Source organism: Colius striatus, chromosome 3 (assembly GCF_028858725.1).
Source record: "Colius striatus isolate bColStr4 chromosome 3, bColStr4.1.hap1, whole genome shotgun sequence".
Classification (NCBI taxonomy): Eukaryota; Metazoa; Chordata; class Aves; order Coliiformes; family Coliidae; genus Colius; species Colius striatus.
Genome location: NC_084761.1, coordinates 63970215 through 63985288, shown reverse-complemented (window position 1 = coordinate 63985288; position 15074 = coordinate 63970215). Strand labels below are relative to the sequence as shown.

Genomic DNA, 15074 nt, shown 5'->3' with positions numbered 1-15074 from the left:
TAAAGCAATTCACTGTGAGGATTTTTTCCGAGGGTGAAAAATTACAAGTCCTACTGTTCCACTAATATCTCCTGTGCTCGCACCTGTACACCACACATTGCTTGCCGGTGGTCTCTGTGTTTTCAGTTTACCCCTACAGGGTAAAGAGTCCACAGTCCACATTTCTCTTCTCAGCTTCCTCTGCTTGAATCCACCTGTGTGAAAGCCTGCCACGGCATCCAGGAGATCCATTCTGCATGTTCATCACTCGATAAAACGCTACCTTTTACAATTTCCAAAAAATACCCACACAGACTTTTTGGTGGGTTTTTTTTCTGATAAAAGACCACACAGACGTGCTTTTACTTAGAATAAAAGAAAGAAAAGAACATTGAGCAGTGAAGACAAATTTTGTGTCAGTATTTGCTGCGGAACAATGTCAATCTAATGAGCATATGGGATGAAAATCTATTTTTTGATGCAAATCTACAAAATTGTTGTTGTCTTGAGTTACAGCTTTCCTGACAAGGGTGAAATGTTGTCTCACTATTATTTCAATATGTAAAACTGAAATTCGAAATAATGAATTTAAAATTATTCAGACCCAGTGTTTAGATGAAGTCAGACAGAGAAAGACAGCACAGGAAACAAAAAGTATCTTTCTGTGCTTTTTGTTACAAAGGGTCGTCTTTAAGGTTGCTTCACCAGTCTCCAGGAATCTTTCAAATGGTACTGCATAACTCAATCAAACTGTAAGGCATCTGACTTTATTTCATGTACTTACTCAAAAAAAGTGGTCCACCCCGTCTCATCGCTTTTAGTTGCCAGAAGCCCACTGTTGCCATGGTAGGTAAATAAGACAAGCTCCTGCCCTTGTGCGGTCATGCTTTTCAAGCACCCGTTAGTGCCTATCGTCAGCCAGATGACCTGGTTATCGGGAGAGACCACTCTTACTGGCATGCGGTTGGGATCCCGTCTGATGCGAAGAGTGTTCCCGTTGCTGTCCGTTACCGCAGTAATATCATTGTCGTTACTGTAGCTAAAGTTGTACAGATAGTCTCCGGTGACTAAACTCACAGTGTACTGGTGAGTACCATTGACATCGAAGATATAAAGCTCTTGGTCAGTTGGAGAAGCGACTTCATAAAAGTTCACTGAATTCAATACGGGTTTGTTCTTCGACACAGCCCGTATCCTAATATTCCCCAGGTCTGCAATATACAGCGTGCCATCCGGAGACACGGCTAAGGAGGAAGGGGCATTAAGCTTGGCATCTTTAGCATAGCCGTCCCCGTTTTGGTAACAGTCACAGTTGACATCGTTTTTGCAGTCGCACTCTGAGGGTATTCCAGCAACTAATGAAATCTCTCCGTCAGTCGTGACCTGTCTTATCCTATTGATCTTCTTTTCGTCGGTCTCTGTAATGTAGAGTACCCCGCTGTAGGACACGGCGATGGCGGTGGCTGACTCCAGCGTGGTCTGTACGGCGTGCTTGCCCACTGTGTACTCCACCCCGGGCACCTGGCAGTGCATCGGCCTCCCGGCAGCGATGCGAACCTGGCGGTTTTCAGTGATCTGCAAAACCACGTTGTTGTCCAAAACATAAATGGAGTTATCCATGGGGTTGATAGCTAAATCCGTAGGCCATTCCAGACGAACCTTAATAAATAGAAGTGTTTTGTTAAACAGTGTAGACTACGTGCATTAATTCACCTTCAGTTTTAGATGACGCTGCGAGGATATTTTTCATCTGCTGTAAGCAATCACGATGAAAGGACTTGCATGAAAACACATGCAGCAAACTAAAGATTTTCAGGGAGGCAATGGGAAGAACGTTCAGAAAAAGCCACATAACACGGACTGAATTTCTAACAAATGCTACACTCTTCTGTAGCACAAACTCACAAATAAAAATAGAGACAGATATTGAAGCCTAAAGATGTTCTTTAAGGACAGTATTCATCCTTCATTCTTGTAACAGCAAAAATATCTTAACACCTTCCAGATTTCAAAACACCGTCTTGTATTTTTAAGCATACCCCTAGTGATGGCCCTTCTTAGCTACATAAGCTTGAGTCAAATAGAAAAAGATGCGGTTTTTTGTGAGTATATATCCTCTCTCGTTCACTCTAGTAGGCTAAGAATGTTAGTGATTCAGAAAACATCAACATGCCGAGATAGTTCTAACAGATCTGCCATTCTCCCAGTATTTACTGCCAGGCTTAATGTTTCCCGCTGATAGTTTTGCTGTTCTAAATTGAACTGAACTTTATGGGCAGAAAAATTGAATACAGCAGCATTTATAGCTAGGAGAATACACTGAGATTCGTGTCCTTGGAACAGATTTCTTCCACCCCAAATTCTGCTGTTAAATATCCATTACACACTCCACCCAGTTTTATTTTAAGAGGCAAGAAAGCTGCATCTGCCTTTCTCTCCCCAGCTCAGCTTTCCAAATTAGCAGCAGCTAAAAAGTACCTGGCTGATGTGCATGCTGGTGTCACAGGTTAAAGGTCGTGCTGAGGTCAGGTCATTGGAGCCAAGCAAAGTGGATATTATCCCGTTCTGATCCACTTTTCTGATCATGGTCCCATCAACAAAGTAGATTAACCCGTTCTTGTCGATTGCTATTCCTTTAGTGTAGAGAATAAAAATTACCTTTTTGTACTAGCAGTGAATATATTCTCCATAACTAAGGGCATAACTGGTATGTGTTCAGTGCAACTTAAGGGCAGAAAAATATGGTCTTGGGCAGTAGGTAGTAAACAGTTTTTAAGCACATTTTGCATAATAAACCAATATTCAATATGAAATTTACTACTGTTGATTGCGTTTGCTGTTCTTTTGTCATTGTGTGTTAAGGGTCTAGCTTTTAAGTTAACCTGAAACATGGGATAAATGAGACTAAAAGCAACACTGACTTTAAACCTTCATTGTTGCCTGCTAAACACATTACCTAAATAAGCATTTAGAAATGCTCAGCAACAAGCAAGCCAAATATTTCCTCCCCCAAAAGATCAATCCAGATTTCTTAAAAACAAAACCCTACCAAAAAAAAACCCCTAAATAAAAAACTCAACCCAAATCAACCCGGGTTACCTGTAGCTCTCTTCCTCAGTGGTCTTTTCAGTTGGAAAAAAAAGATTCAAAACCACGTTTTTGAGCCACCTACTGGGTCCAGTAATCAAATACAATCATGTTCCCATCTCTAAATTCTGACATTATTTTGAAAGCTACAGAGGAATAACCCTTTTTTACCTTTAGGGCTCATGAGAGTTGCCTCCACCGCCTTGCCTCCATCACCACACCTTGCCTCATCAAACGGTAGGCACTGCTCCCCTGTTCCTCCTATTACCTCAGAATTTTTGGTAAGGTCTTTTGCACCCGTGAGTGACTTGGGTCGATAAATCCTGCGTGTGTTTGTGTCGGAAACGTACAAATCTCCTGTCACAGGGTCAGTTGCGAGGTAGTATCTGTGAGCTGGGTTGTTGCTGTAAAACAGAATTATACATTGCACATGCTATAATTAATTGTATCTAAAAAATAATGAAATTAAAGACAAGGCTTTAGTTCATATGCAGTGTGCTTTAATATATAAACAGTTAAAACAAACAGTGATGCTCTAGGCATAGGTAGCACAGGTCACAGCCCCAAAACCTTTTTTGGTTCACCTTTCTTGCCTGTGCCACAGTCAGGCCAATCTAAACTACTCATATCACAGAATCTTAAGGGTTGGAAGGGACCTCAAAAGATCACCTAGTCCAACTCCCCTGCTAGAGCAGGACCACCTAGAGTAGGTCACACAGGAACTCATGCAGGTGGTCTTTGAACGTTGCCAGAGAAGGAGACTCCACAACCCACCTGGGCCAGTGTTCCATCACCCACATAGTGAAGAAATTCTTCCTTGTATTCCTTTGGAACCTCTTATGTTTCAAGTTGTACCCATTGTCCCTTGTCCTATCATTGGACAGCCTGGCTCCATCCTCCTGACACCCAAATATATAATTTGTAAACATGAATGAGGTCACCCCTCAGTCTCTTCTTCAAGTTGAAGAGCCTCAGCTCCCTCAGCCTTTCATCATAAGGGAGGTGCTCCATTTTGCCTGAGATGCTCACAGGCCTGTTTCATGCTCTGCAATTAAGAGGCAGCTCCTATCTCTGTAATAGGCCAAATAAAAATAGTAGAATCTAAAAATCCCCAGGCTTTCTCTGATCCTTGATCCAGTTCCAAACTTTGCAGCAGGACCCTGGCCCTCACTTGTGCTTTGCTGCTGTTATCATCCTATCTGTTTTATTATGATTTATAGAAGGCTGCTGGGGTGCCTGGTTTCTGTAATTCATAAACAGATAAGGCAGAGTTCGTGCGATTAGTTCACAGGGAAGAGATAAGACATACTTCATAAGCATTTGTTTAATCCACTGCTTTCAAAGACGTGATACGCATGATTTGATGCATTAGGAAATGTCATCTTTTCCACAGAGCATTGAATGGAGCTTTTCCATTCTTCTTAACTCAGAGTCATATTTCAAATAACTGTGCACACTGGCAAAAAAACGCTAACTTTGCCAACACAGTCTTTATTACAGTGGAAATATATATCGCTAACCATTTTCCCAGAAACGTACGTTTTGTCTCTCCACCGGTGTCACATAATTGAGAATTACTGTCTTTTCTCCCCTGCTGGTGAAAAAAACAGCCCTGGAGAGTACCTTTTGGGTTGATATATGATGATGTAGAAACTTCACCCACTGCAGTTGGGATTCCTGACCTAATTTATAGCATGAAGAGCTGAAATAAGGTCATGTAAATACAGGAGGTAATTTCAGATGCCCTCCTAATGGATTGAAGCAGAGTGTCGGAACAGTCAGTCCCACTTCTGATGTTTGCAAAAGCGCTGCTTAAACAGATCCTCCAGCCTTGGTGATAGCCAAACATCTGTTCGCGGAATGCCATACTCCTCATTTTGTAAATACATAACTGTGCTCATGTAACACATTTTTATGTACTGCCACTTGGAAAAAGCAACAAGAGACCAACAGGAACAACTTGTGAACAAATTATGTCTTTTAGCAGGGACAGATTTTTATAGCTATCCAGTTACGAAAACACAGGGAAAAAGAGTGTTGCATAAATGGGATTTTCTATGGTTTTAAGACTTTTAACATGTTGGTTCAGAATGAAGAGACTATGAAGCAGACTAATGAAATAAAATACGTAAGTGATTAACACCTCTTAAAAAGCTCTGCTGTAGAGCTGAGTGTTGTACAGCATGTCTGAAACCAATCAAATGTAGCCTTACTTCAAATTTCTGTCTGTTAGAAATCTGTTGTTGCCAGTGTGCTAAACAGTTGAGAGGTATTTTTGAAACCTTAAGTTACACAGAGATCATTTAATACAACCACTATGTAGAGTACGAATTAGTTATACCTCTGTAGACTGCTAATTAAATTATACCCATTTACATGATTACTTTGGTCTTTAAGAAACTTCGCAGACACTTGAAATAGAAACATATTGCAAAATGCAAAATGTGCAATTAAGTTTTCATTGTAATTTAAAACAAAGCCCTTTCTTATACTACTGAAATATAAATGAAGGTGTCTCTCTTCAACTCATCTAACATTGCCTCAATCTTAGTTTTCAATTGTTGGAATAAAGAGTCATCAAGTAAATAACTAAATAATTTATATCTAACATGATGGTTTATTTCTAAAAAGAATTTTTAATGCTCTTCATAAATAGGAAAGTGTTTCTATGTTCTAATGAATTCCAACAAATATGACAAAGTGTTTCTTATTTGGGATGAATTGGCAGTGTAAGTACCTTATCCTCATTGAAACAATAACAAAAAAAATACCGCTGATAATTTAAGGATACTGCCACATTTATCAAAAAAAGCCCCAAAGTTTCGGAATGCATTGGATATTATTATCGAATCAATAGAAACCCTCCAACTTGTCACACGCAGATGCCTAATGGCTTCTCTCTGAGTTAATACAACAGGCTTAACTTTGGTGTTTCTTTTCAAGTGGAGGTTAAAAACCTGAAGTAGCTTTAGCTGATAGAAAAAAACCCCACATGAATTCACAGGAGCAAAGGACCATTTGAGGAGCTGAAAACTGTACCGTGAAAATCATGTCTGTTTTCTAGCCAGAAAACATCCATGTGTGCTATGCAGATGTCAGAAATAGTACAGGGCTAAGTGGCCAGCAGCAAGAAAGTCGCATAGAATTTATTCTATTTTACCATAGCCTAATCTGATATTAAGCTTCTGACTCCTACTAGGAACAACAAACACAAGGAAATCAAACCCATAGCCAGTGACTTTCTTGACTTATTTAATTTTGCCTAATCGCCAGTAGTACTGCAGAACGTTCAGTTATGTACCAACACGGGCTCCTATAAAGACAAATGACTACAAATTAACTTGTTACATCTATGCCAAGTAAATACCTTGCATTGAAAGTGTGCACATGCGTGCACATGCATGCACAGAGCTGTAATGATCTACTTCTCGTTGCTTTTATCTTGTTTATGTCGATATTTTAATTCTTCAGCTGATGGATCACCTGCATTACTCCCCATGCACAGTTTTTTTAGAACTCCTCCTACTGCAGCATCCCTCTCTCTGCTGTTCGCTCTGTGCATTCTAAACCGTATACCCTCAAAGCTGTTTTTATGTTTTGCTAAACTTTTCTCTGGCTCTCTACAGACTTGGGATACTGCCATAGCCTACAAATGACCTCTCTGTCTTCAAAGTCCTTCTAAAAATTACTTCTTCCATAAATGCCTATCAGCATTAATCACCCACTGGCAGCAGTGTGTATAAAGACATCAGTTCAGCTTTGAGATTGAAAAAATGTTAGGTCACTGGGACGTGAGGGGATAAATTTGATCTGCATTGTCTCTCTAATTCAGAGGACAAGCTCCTTGAGGTGGGATGAACATTGTTCTCTGTGCTGAAGCACTGTGTTTATAGGCAAGGAAAGTTAAATGCTAGAACAGAGAGTAGATCTGAACTAGTATTTAGCCTTGTTCATTAGTTTTTCTTGGAGAATGCGTATTTTAGTGCATTTTCTTAGTATTGACACCTAGCAAAATCATATTGCAAAGTGGTCTCTTGAGTTTAACTACAGTTTAAACAGGAATTTCCACAGCAGACTGAAGGGCTTGCCAGAGAAACTGGACAGTCTGCCCCCATCTCATTCAGGCCAGACAGACGTGCTTCTCCTATCTCTCCAGCATTTCACAGGGCTCTGCATCACTTCATGCAGACAAAGGAAGCTATTTGGTCTCATGGTGTGTCCTTAGGTTGGGGAGCACATGGCAATAAGATCTGGTGGATCCCTGAAGTTTACACATGTTAAATAAAATTCAGCTAAATTAACATTATAAAAAGCTACCAGGCGGTATTTAAGCATAAAGATGCCACTCTTGGCTTAGGAAGCCTCACAGCAGCAAACTGTGAAGGCTAAGAGTGGACACTGGGAAAATGTTGTATGATGGGAGAGAAAAGTAAAACTTGGTAGCAGACTGTCAGGCTGCACAGTGAGATCCACAGCTCCTGCTTACTGGCTCCACCACTGCTCCTGCAGAGTCAGTTCTCCTCCAGGTCTCCTTCTGCCTCAGGAGGAAGCCCCACTTCACAGCTGCTATATGGGCCCATGACAATGCTGTTACACTAACTGGTGTAATACAACCGCAGTTTTGCTAATCAGAGCTTCTGCATGCTTAGGCATTAATAAAAGGGAAAAGCTTCAGTGTTCCCCTCTTCCCCATTCAACCACCACCCCCGCCCCCCCCCGCCCCCCCCCCCCCCCCTTCCCCCTTACATGCGGGTGAGTAGGTTTCGAAATGCTGCAGTTGAGCCTGTGACCGCAGCTCTGCCAGAGGCAGGGCAGGGTGTTGCTACCACATCACAGCAAACCAAACCTCATTGGGTGTCTTTGCCTTAATACCTTTTGTGCATTCCAAATCCTCATTGTGAGTAGTGTTCCCCATTCCACACATTTGCCAAGACAATGCCTTATCCAGTTGCAATCACAGCTTTGTGATACCACAAGGGATATAATTCTTTTAAAAGTAGTGGAATAGATGCAAATTAAACATAATAGCGAAAACCTAAACCCATCAAATAGAAGAGTCTGCCCATGAATCACACCTGGAAAGTAACACAAAAGCAGCTAGACTGTGCATCAACTCCTGATTCTCATCATTAGCACTGATACAAACACCTTATTTAGTCTTGTGGAATTTTTTGCCTAATAACTTTGAAATGTATTTTTTTAAATGTAAAACCCTTCCTACAAAGCAGCATGTCCAAAGTAAAGTGAATTTAAGGAGAACTGAGATACGACTTTAGGTTTTGTTTAAAAACAAGGAAGGAAACCAATTAGCAGCAAGAAAGGAGAGAAAGAGACCAGCTGGCTGCTAAGCCCTATACTTAGCAGCTCCGCCACAAAGTCTTTCATGGTTTCAGGTATCCAACAAGCTATTAGCATAACTCATTTTTTTGTCTCCCGATCAGCATTGGATTCTGTGGCAAAGCATTTCTAAGCATACATCTTCTTCTCTTCCTTGCCACTATTGTAGTGATGCCAGGACAGATGAATGTTGTATTACAATCCCTCTGATTACTGTTGTTTTTATGACCAGTCCTATGAATCTTGGTGTACTTTAAATTCTTAACTCTTTGAGTTTTTTTTTTTATTATGGGACAATTTCTACTTTCATTGCTACCAGAAGTTCACCTTTAAAGACACAAATCTGTTAAATGTGAGTCTGAAAAGACTAAGCATCAAAAGGCTAATCAAATGAACTCAATACTTTTATAATTTTATTACTTATATGCCATTTTCATCGTATTTGGGGTATCTGATTAATGAGTGAGTTTTGATGGGATCAGCAAAAGTGCTGCCTGCAAGAAATAGGAGCAAGCAGAGATGAAAGGATAGCACAGGAGGGCACACAGAAGCATAAAAAGAAGCCTGACTGTGGACAGAGAGTGATGAGAAAAGAGGAACTCGTATCCGAAAGGACGATAGAGCCTGACAGCTGACATAACTAAAACATATGAACTCATTATTTTTGAAAAATACTCCTCTTTTCTAGTAATACATCTCAGAAATGACTTCTCCATTATAAGCATTCATTTATTAAAAAAGAACAGTTAGAAAAATATAAATCTTCTTTAAGGAATGCTTACCTATGTCTAAAATCTTTATTTCTTGGTGGGAGCAAGTGAAAAAGAACAGAAAAACATTATTAGAAAAACATTCAGAAAAGGTGTTAAAAGATGAAAAGAAGGCAACATTTACATCTCTCATTAGTGAAGTGGTGAACGACTGCCTTTTGTCCACTCATGTTGACTACTACATGTGAAACCCACTGATTAACTACTCTGGCTTCATTAAATTCTCAGAGTTTAGACAAGCATAGTTAGACTATTTTACCAGGGTAAAATGTTTTCATTTTTGTTTGAAATACTTTTTCAAATGTTTTAAAATCTTCTGACTCAATATTTTTTGTTCCCAAAAGCATTTGGAAACTCTTAACTGATATAACGTCAGAAACCTATTCAGTTTGCAACAGTAATTCCTAACTCCAAAAGTCCAAGATGAGAAAAAACCCCCATACCTTAGCTCCAAGACACTAGTTACATTTCCAGATGGGAATATCCTCCGAACATAGTTGAAATCCCCCACGTAAAGACTGCCATCTATCCCACAAGCCAAGGCAACTGGAGCCAGTAATTTATTACCATCAGCTTGACCATTACAACTTGGACAGGAGATGCTGCGTCGTCTTCCATTGCCCATAATACTACTAACGACTGGGGGTTGCTGAGATATGAACTGATTTTCACCGTTTCCTTTGTAGAGGATTCCTGGCAGGTAGATAACATAAAAGAACCCACAAAACAAAAAACAGTTTAAAACACTTCGAAAGTATGTACATAAACCAACATATAAGTATTCTAAATATTCTTTTTAGCTGATTAATGTAATTTCATAGACTTTTAATTATTTCACCACCCTATTTTTCTGACTAACATAACTTCATTAAAACATTTATAGTTAACGTTTAAGTCACAGACACACAAAATATTAAATTATCTTGTCCACAAAATGCAGCAGAACCACTAAATATACTAGCATTTAAAACCCAAACAAGTTTTCAGTCATTCTGAGTTTTAAATGTTAGTAATTTCAATGTCTATAATTCAGAGTAAGAACTGTCACATTGAAGGAAATGCAAGTTGTAGTGAATGGAATCAAAGTCTATGTTACTAAATCTCCACTGTCTTGAATTTCCCCAGAAATTACTGAAATCCTAACAGTGCATATACTGTGAAAAAGAAAAAAAACCCCATATTTGCAAATTGTATTCCTTAAGTCCTACTAAATCTCATTATGAATATGATGTCAAATGTAATCTAAAGTGGATTACTGTTGCAATTTGTAAATATTAATTAAAGAGCTACTTCAGAAAGTTGGAGATTGCCTCAGTTTTACATTATAAAAGGCTCTTTACTCAGCTCACAACAAAAATGTACCTCTGGCAACAAAGTCTGCCTCAATACCACGTCTGCAGTTATAGGTAGTTATTAAAAATGTCAAAACAGCAAAAAAAATGTGGTGCCAGGCCAACCTGCCTCTTAAACTTAATTCTGCTTTGAGGCATGAAAGGAACAATAATTTCGTGAAGACAAAGTAGTGTGCCAGCATTATTTGTCTTCCTTTGAGCTTCCATAGGAAATCCGAGACGAAAAATGCAAGCTTTATGTTAAATCTTTAGTCTTTGGGAAAACAAACAAACAAAACGTGTGACTTCACAGTTTATTAAAATGTTGCTGGGACCCTCATTATTATCTCTCTCAATGAGTCCATGCAGGGGTACTCTACAAACGGTCAGCTATTATGGTTAACAGTCGTAAGTCACAATACGTCTTTCTGTGGTATAATCCCTGTAAACCACATGTCACTTTGGAGTGATACGTTTTATTGATTGTGTGCCCAGAGTTTCAAAGGCAGTTTGAGGCTGAGGGATACATTTTTCATTTGAGATACTTAGAAGGAATTTAAGATGTATTCTTCTTTCTCTCCTCGCTTCCAAAATGCACTCTTTATATTGAAAGATGTGAGAAAAACTACTTTGTTTTCCACTTTAAATGTTTTAGGTGTCTTCACTACTTTTTAATGTCATAAAATTTAGGAGATTATAAATGTAAAACCAATATACGTGATAAAATCGGGAAGAATGAAAATGGTTTATGGAAACCTAATGGCAACTAATCTAAATAAGTAATCTAAATCAAAAGAGGGAGAATGTATTTTTCATGAATAGTTAAAGTCTGAATGCATTAACAGTATACAAAATCCCCTCTCCTATGATTACATCATTTATGACAATCATGGCACCATAATTTTGCCTGAAATAGCTGAGTTCTATAATTTTCATCAGAGGAATTCTACAAGTCAGCACAGTGCACTATTGCACCTGATTTACTCTGTTATTACCTTGAAAAATTGGCCCTTCACATTTCCCCTCTATTATCACAGACTAGAAGATGTACATTAGACTATTTACTGCAGTAGTTCGGGTTGTCCATACAAACACTGTCTGCACTCTCATCTGAATAAATTTCTCCAGCTCATCCACCTTGTCATTACAACTCTCCACTTCGTTTATTCAATTAGACACACGTTACTTTCAAAAGTCATTACTTGTCAAATGTACTCTTGAACATAATTTAAAGCCACCATCGATTTACCTTGTGAGCAGAATAAATCTTATATATACACTTATAATTACAGCTCTTTACATTTTTAGATGGATTATTTTACAATAATTTGCACAGGGATTTTTTGACGTTTTAAATTGGGTACAATGACACCTTTTCCCTTGATTTGGTTACCTTGTTTTTCTACCAGTCAGAAGCAATGCTTTAGGTAGTGGTTAGCATATCAAATGAAATAGGTTCATGTGCTAGTGGGAGACTCCCAAGGGACAGCAGGCACTGCAGAAGTGACATTCTTCCTGCTGAATTACTTCTGTGCTCCTCCTTTGCATAACAATCCAGTGTGACCAGTTCCCATCTAGAGTCATGTGACAGCTTATTTCACCTTTCTCACACAATTCCGTCAATTTTTTTCAGAATTTCCTTCTGTTCAGTGTTGAGCTACAGTTTCCTTAGCATGGCACCCTCCAGATGGCTGCTCAGTAGCAAACTGGAAAATTTTTCCTTGGTGTCAAGGCACAGTTCCTGCAAGTGTGTATTGCTCCTCATCTTTTCACTGAAATTAAGGAAGACTCACTTACTAGCAACTGGACTCTGTCCTAAAACAAGTGGCACAAGTGCCCTCGCTGACTCAACATGGTATCATTCATTACCTGCTGTGTGCTGAACCGACCACAGCATCCCAGGGAGGATTCAACCTTAGGGAAGGATGTAAATGTGAGGAGAATGTAAATGAGTGCTCATCCTGCAGAAGAGGTGGCACCCATGTGCTAACTGCTCCCACAAGCAGCCATGCTGGGGCTGGTTGGGCATATCATGACATGAAGAGGAACACCTCCTGCATAAATGAGGGATGTAATAACGGAAGTGAAGAGCTGTCAGTTTGGCAGGAATGTCTCTTATTGCTGTCTAATTTTCACTCACTGTGAAAACTGGAAGTGAAAACATGGTTCAAGATACTGTTAACATAAAAACACGTAATCTCATTAACAATGTTGGCATGTACAATTGCTTTAGAAATAGCGTGTCCTTAACGTGACTCAATTTTTAAAAAACAGCTCTGAATTCATTGTAAAGCTCAAAGCATTTACTATATGCCTAATACTCCACCATTTCCTTTTTTAAAACAGGCAACATTAAAAAATTTAGATAACTAAAGTGAAGTGATTTTGAGTACAAAAACTAAAAAAACCAAACTCCTTACCATTCTGAACATCCAACACATGATGCTTATCCAGTGTCCAGCCACCCATGTTGGAAGCATCCAGTTCATAACCCTGCAAAATGGCAGTCCGCTTTTCCCAGAGAGTTAGATCCAAGCAAGACTCATATTCGTAACCTACAGACACTGAAATGGCAGTACATTTCCTCATTAAGTATAGGATCTAGTTCAGAAGAAAAGTGTAAAGAATGCGATTTCCTTAAACTACATACAACCTTCTGCTTTCCCTGGCTACCTGAGAATCCCTATGGCTTCCTCAGATGCACTGAAAATACTAGACATAATTCCAAAATCCTTCAAAAAGCAATCTCCGGTTATTAAAATAATTTTCCTTATTAAAAGCAGATAAATTAGGACAGGTACAGGGGAAGGCCATTTTGTGAAGTATATCAGAATGTTACTGTGCTCGAAAGTAGACGTGTGCAGGCTAAACATAATTCTGTATTATTAGGCTGAAGGACACTTCATGAGGAAGAACTAGAAGTGAAAAATAGCTGTGGTTTCTTTTCTGTTTTGAAGATTTTTTTTTCTTATAATTCAAAGTTTAGGCTAGTATTTTCTAATATATTTTAATATCCACTGGTATTTCTCATCTTAGCCTGCTAAGCATTTTCTACTTATTGGACACAAGTATTTGAGATGTGCTTCCCTATTTTCAAAAGAGAAGTAAAAATGCAAAAAGACCTCCATAGCACACGTACCGACAGCTTCAGACAATCCATAGACTCTCTGGTTGTATGCATCAGTTTTATCCCATATGAAAGTGTAAGCCAGATTTGGGGATGCAGGGAACCATTTCTGGAAAAGTCTTCCCACCACTGCCACCATAAGGTGAACCTTCATTAAATTAAATGGTATAACAGATTGGGTCATAGTAATCTTCAGGACAGATTTGTATCCCGCAGCCCTGGAGCTTAAGTATGATAACTTCAAATCGGTTCCTGGTATTGTCGTTTCTTCGTGAAGTACCTATGCATTGGTAAGAAAATATACAGCATTTGAACGATTCTGAAATGAAACACAACAATGCAGTTAACATAAAAGGAGGCCTGACATAAAGCTGTATGACAATCCATTAGGAAGGATGATCTTAATCTGGCCTTCATTTAATAATATAAAAAAAAAAAAAATAATTAACAACATTTTGCTGTTTTGGCTGAAAAGTAAAATCTATATTCTTTGTTACACTTACAATACTTACTTAGTACCTTCTGCTGAAGGATTTTAAAGATCTCTCCTTTATTTTTGTGGGGGCAAAAGGAAGCATTCGGGAGAGGAAGGACATTCCCAACTGCTTTTTCCGAAAGAGGCAAAAAAGCATCTTTCACCTAGGTATAAACAGCCCCCTATAAATAGCTGCCTCCCATGTCCCGGCTATGGATATATAACAAAGGCAGCAGAGTCTCTAAGAACCACAAAGCCTCAGATTTGGGTGGCCGTGTCTAATTGTTATTGTAGGAGCGGGAAAGAGTTCTGGGTGGTTTATTATTTGCATTACCTGTGGATTGTAAATACTTTGAACTAGAGCATTCTTCCATTTATTTCGAAGACATCTAGATAAGTAGGATGCCTCAGGGAAAGCTTTTCCATATTTCCTGATCAATATTCACTACTCAGACATCAGCTCACCACTTTCTCATTTCAGAGAGGTGCAATGATTCAATTTTACTTTTAAAAGGTTCCTCCCCTCCTCTGCCTTGTTTTTCCCTCTGAGCTGAGCAGCCTTTTCTGGTGATGGATGTATGTGAAAGGTTTCTGTGTCATGTGGATGAAGACAGCCTATACCGTCCTGTACCTTGGTCAGGACAGAAAGACTGACAGCCAGTACTTCAGGTGGACAGCTGCCAAGTATTCCACCTTAGCGGGGAAAAACAAGAAAAAAAACTATCAAGACATTTATAAAGATAATGTTTAATGTCTCTCTGTTGGGGAGAGAGGGCAAAGGATGTTGAAACCCAAAATCCAAGCCCAAAACCTTGGTGGTGTCAAATGAGCACTCTTGGGGAGGTAAATTTGGAAAGCTTTAGTTTAGTTTCCTGTCTCCTAGTCCCAAGGTCTGAAAACTAATCACTAATTCATATTAGTAGAAAGCAGGCTTCAGGGAGAGTAGTCTCACAAATATCAGGCTTCAG

The 15074-nt window shown here is 39.1% G+C and overlaps 1 protein-coding gene across 7 annotated transcripts in view; it reads right to left on the bottom strand.

Moving 5' to 3' along the window:
* Nucleotides 1–15074, bottom strand: part of TENM3 (teneurin transmembrane protein 3) — a 327557-nt gene that overhangs the window by 32569 nt on the left and 279914 nt on the right. For 6 of the 7 annotated variants that reach the window (XM_061992048.1, XM_061992050.1, XM_061992053.1 and 3 more), the window contains 7 exons: nucleotides 13644–13911; nucleotides 12925–13068; nucleotides 9617–9866; nucleotides 9186–9206; nucleotides 3238–3470; nucleotides 2458–2612; nucleotides 764–1638 (listed from right to left, as the gene is read on the bottom strand). In XM_061992048.1, coding sequence (XP_061848032.1) covers nucleotides 764–1638; nucleotides 2458–2612; nucleotides 3238–3470; nucleotides 9186–9206; nucleotides 9617–9866; nucleotides 12925–13068; nucleotides 13644–13911 — 1946 coding nt within the window. The remainder of the gene's footprint in view (nucleotides 1–763; nucleotides 1639–2457; nucleotides 2613–3237; nucleotides 3471–9185; nucleotides 9207–9616; nucleotides 9867–12924; nucleotides 13069–13643; nucleotides 13912–15074) is intronic. The other variant, XM_061992049.1, reaches the window with a different exon arrangement.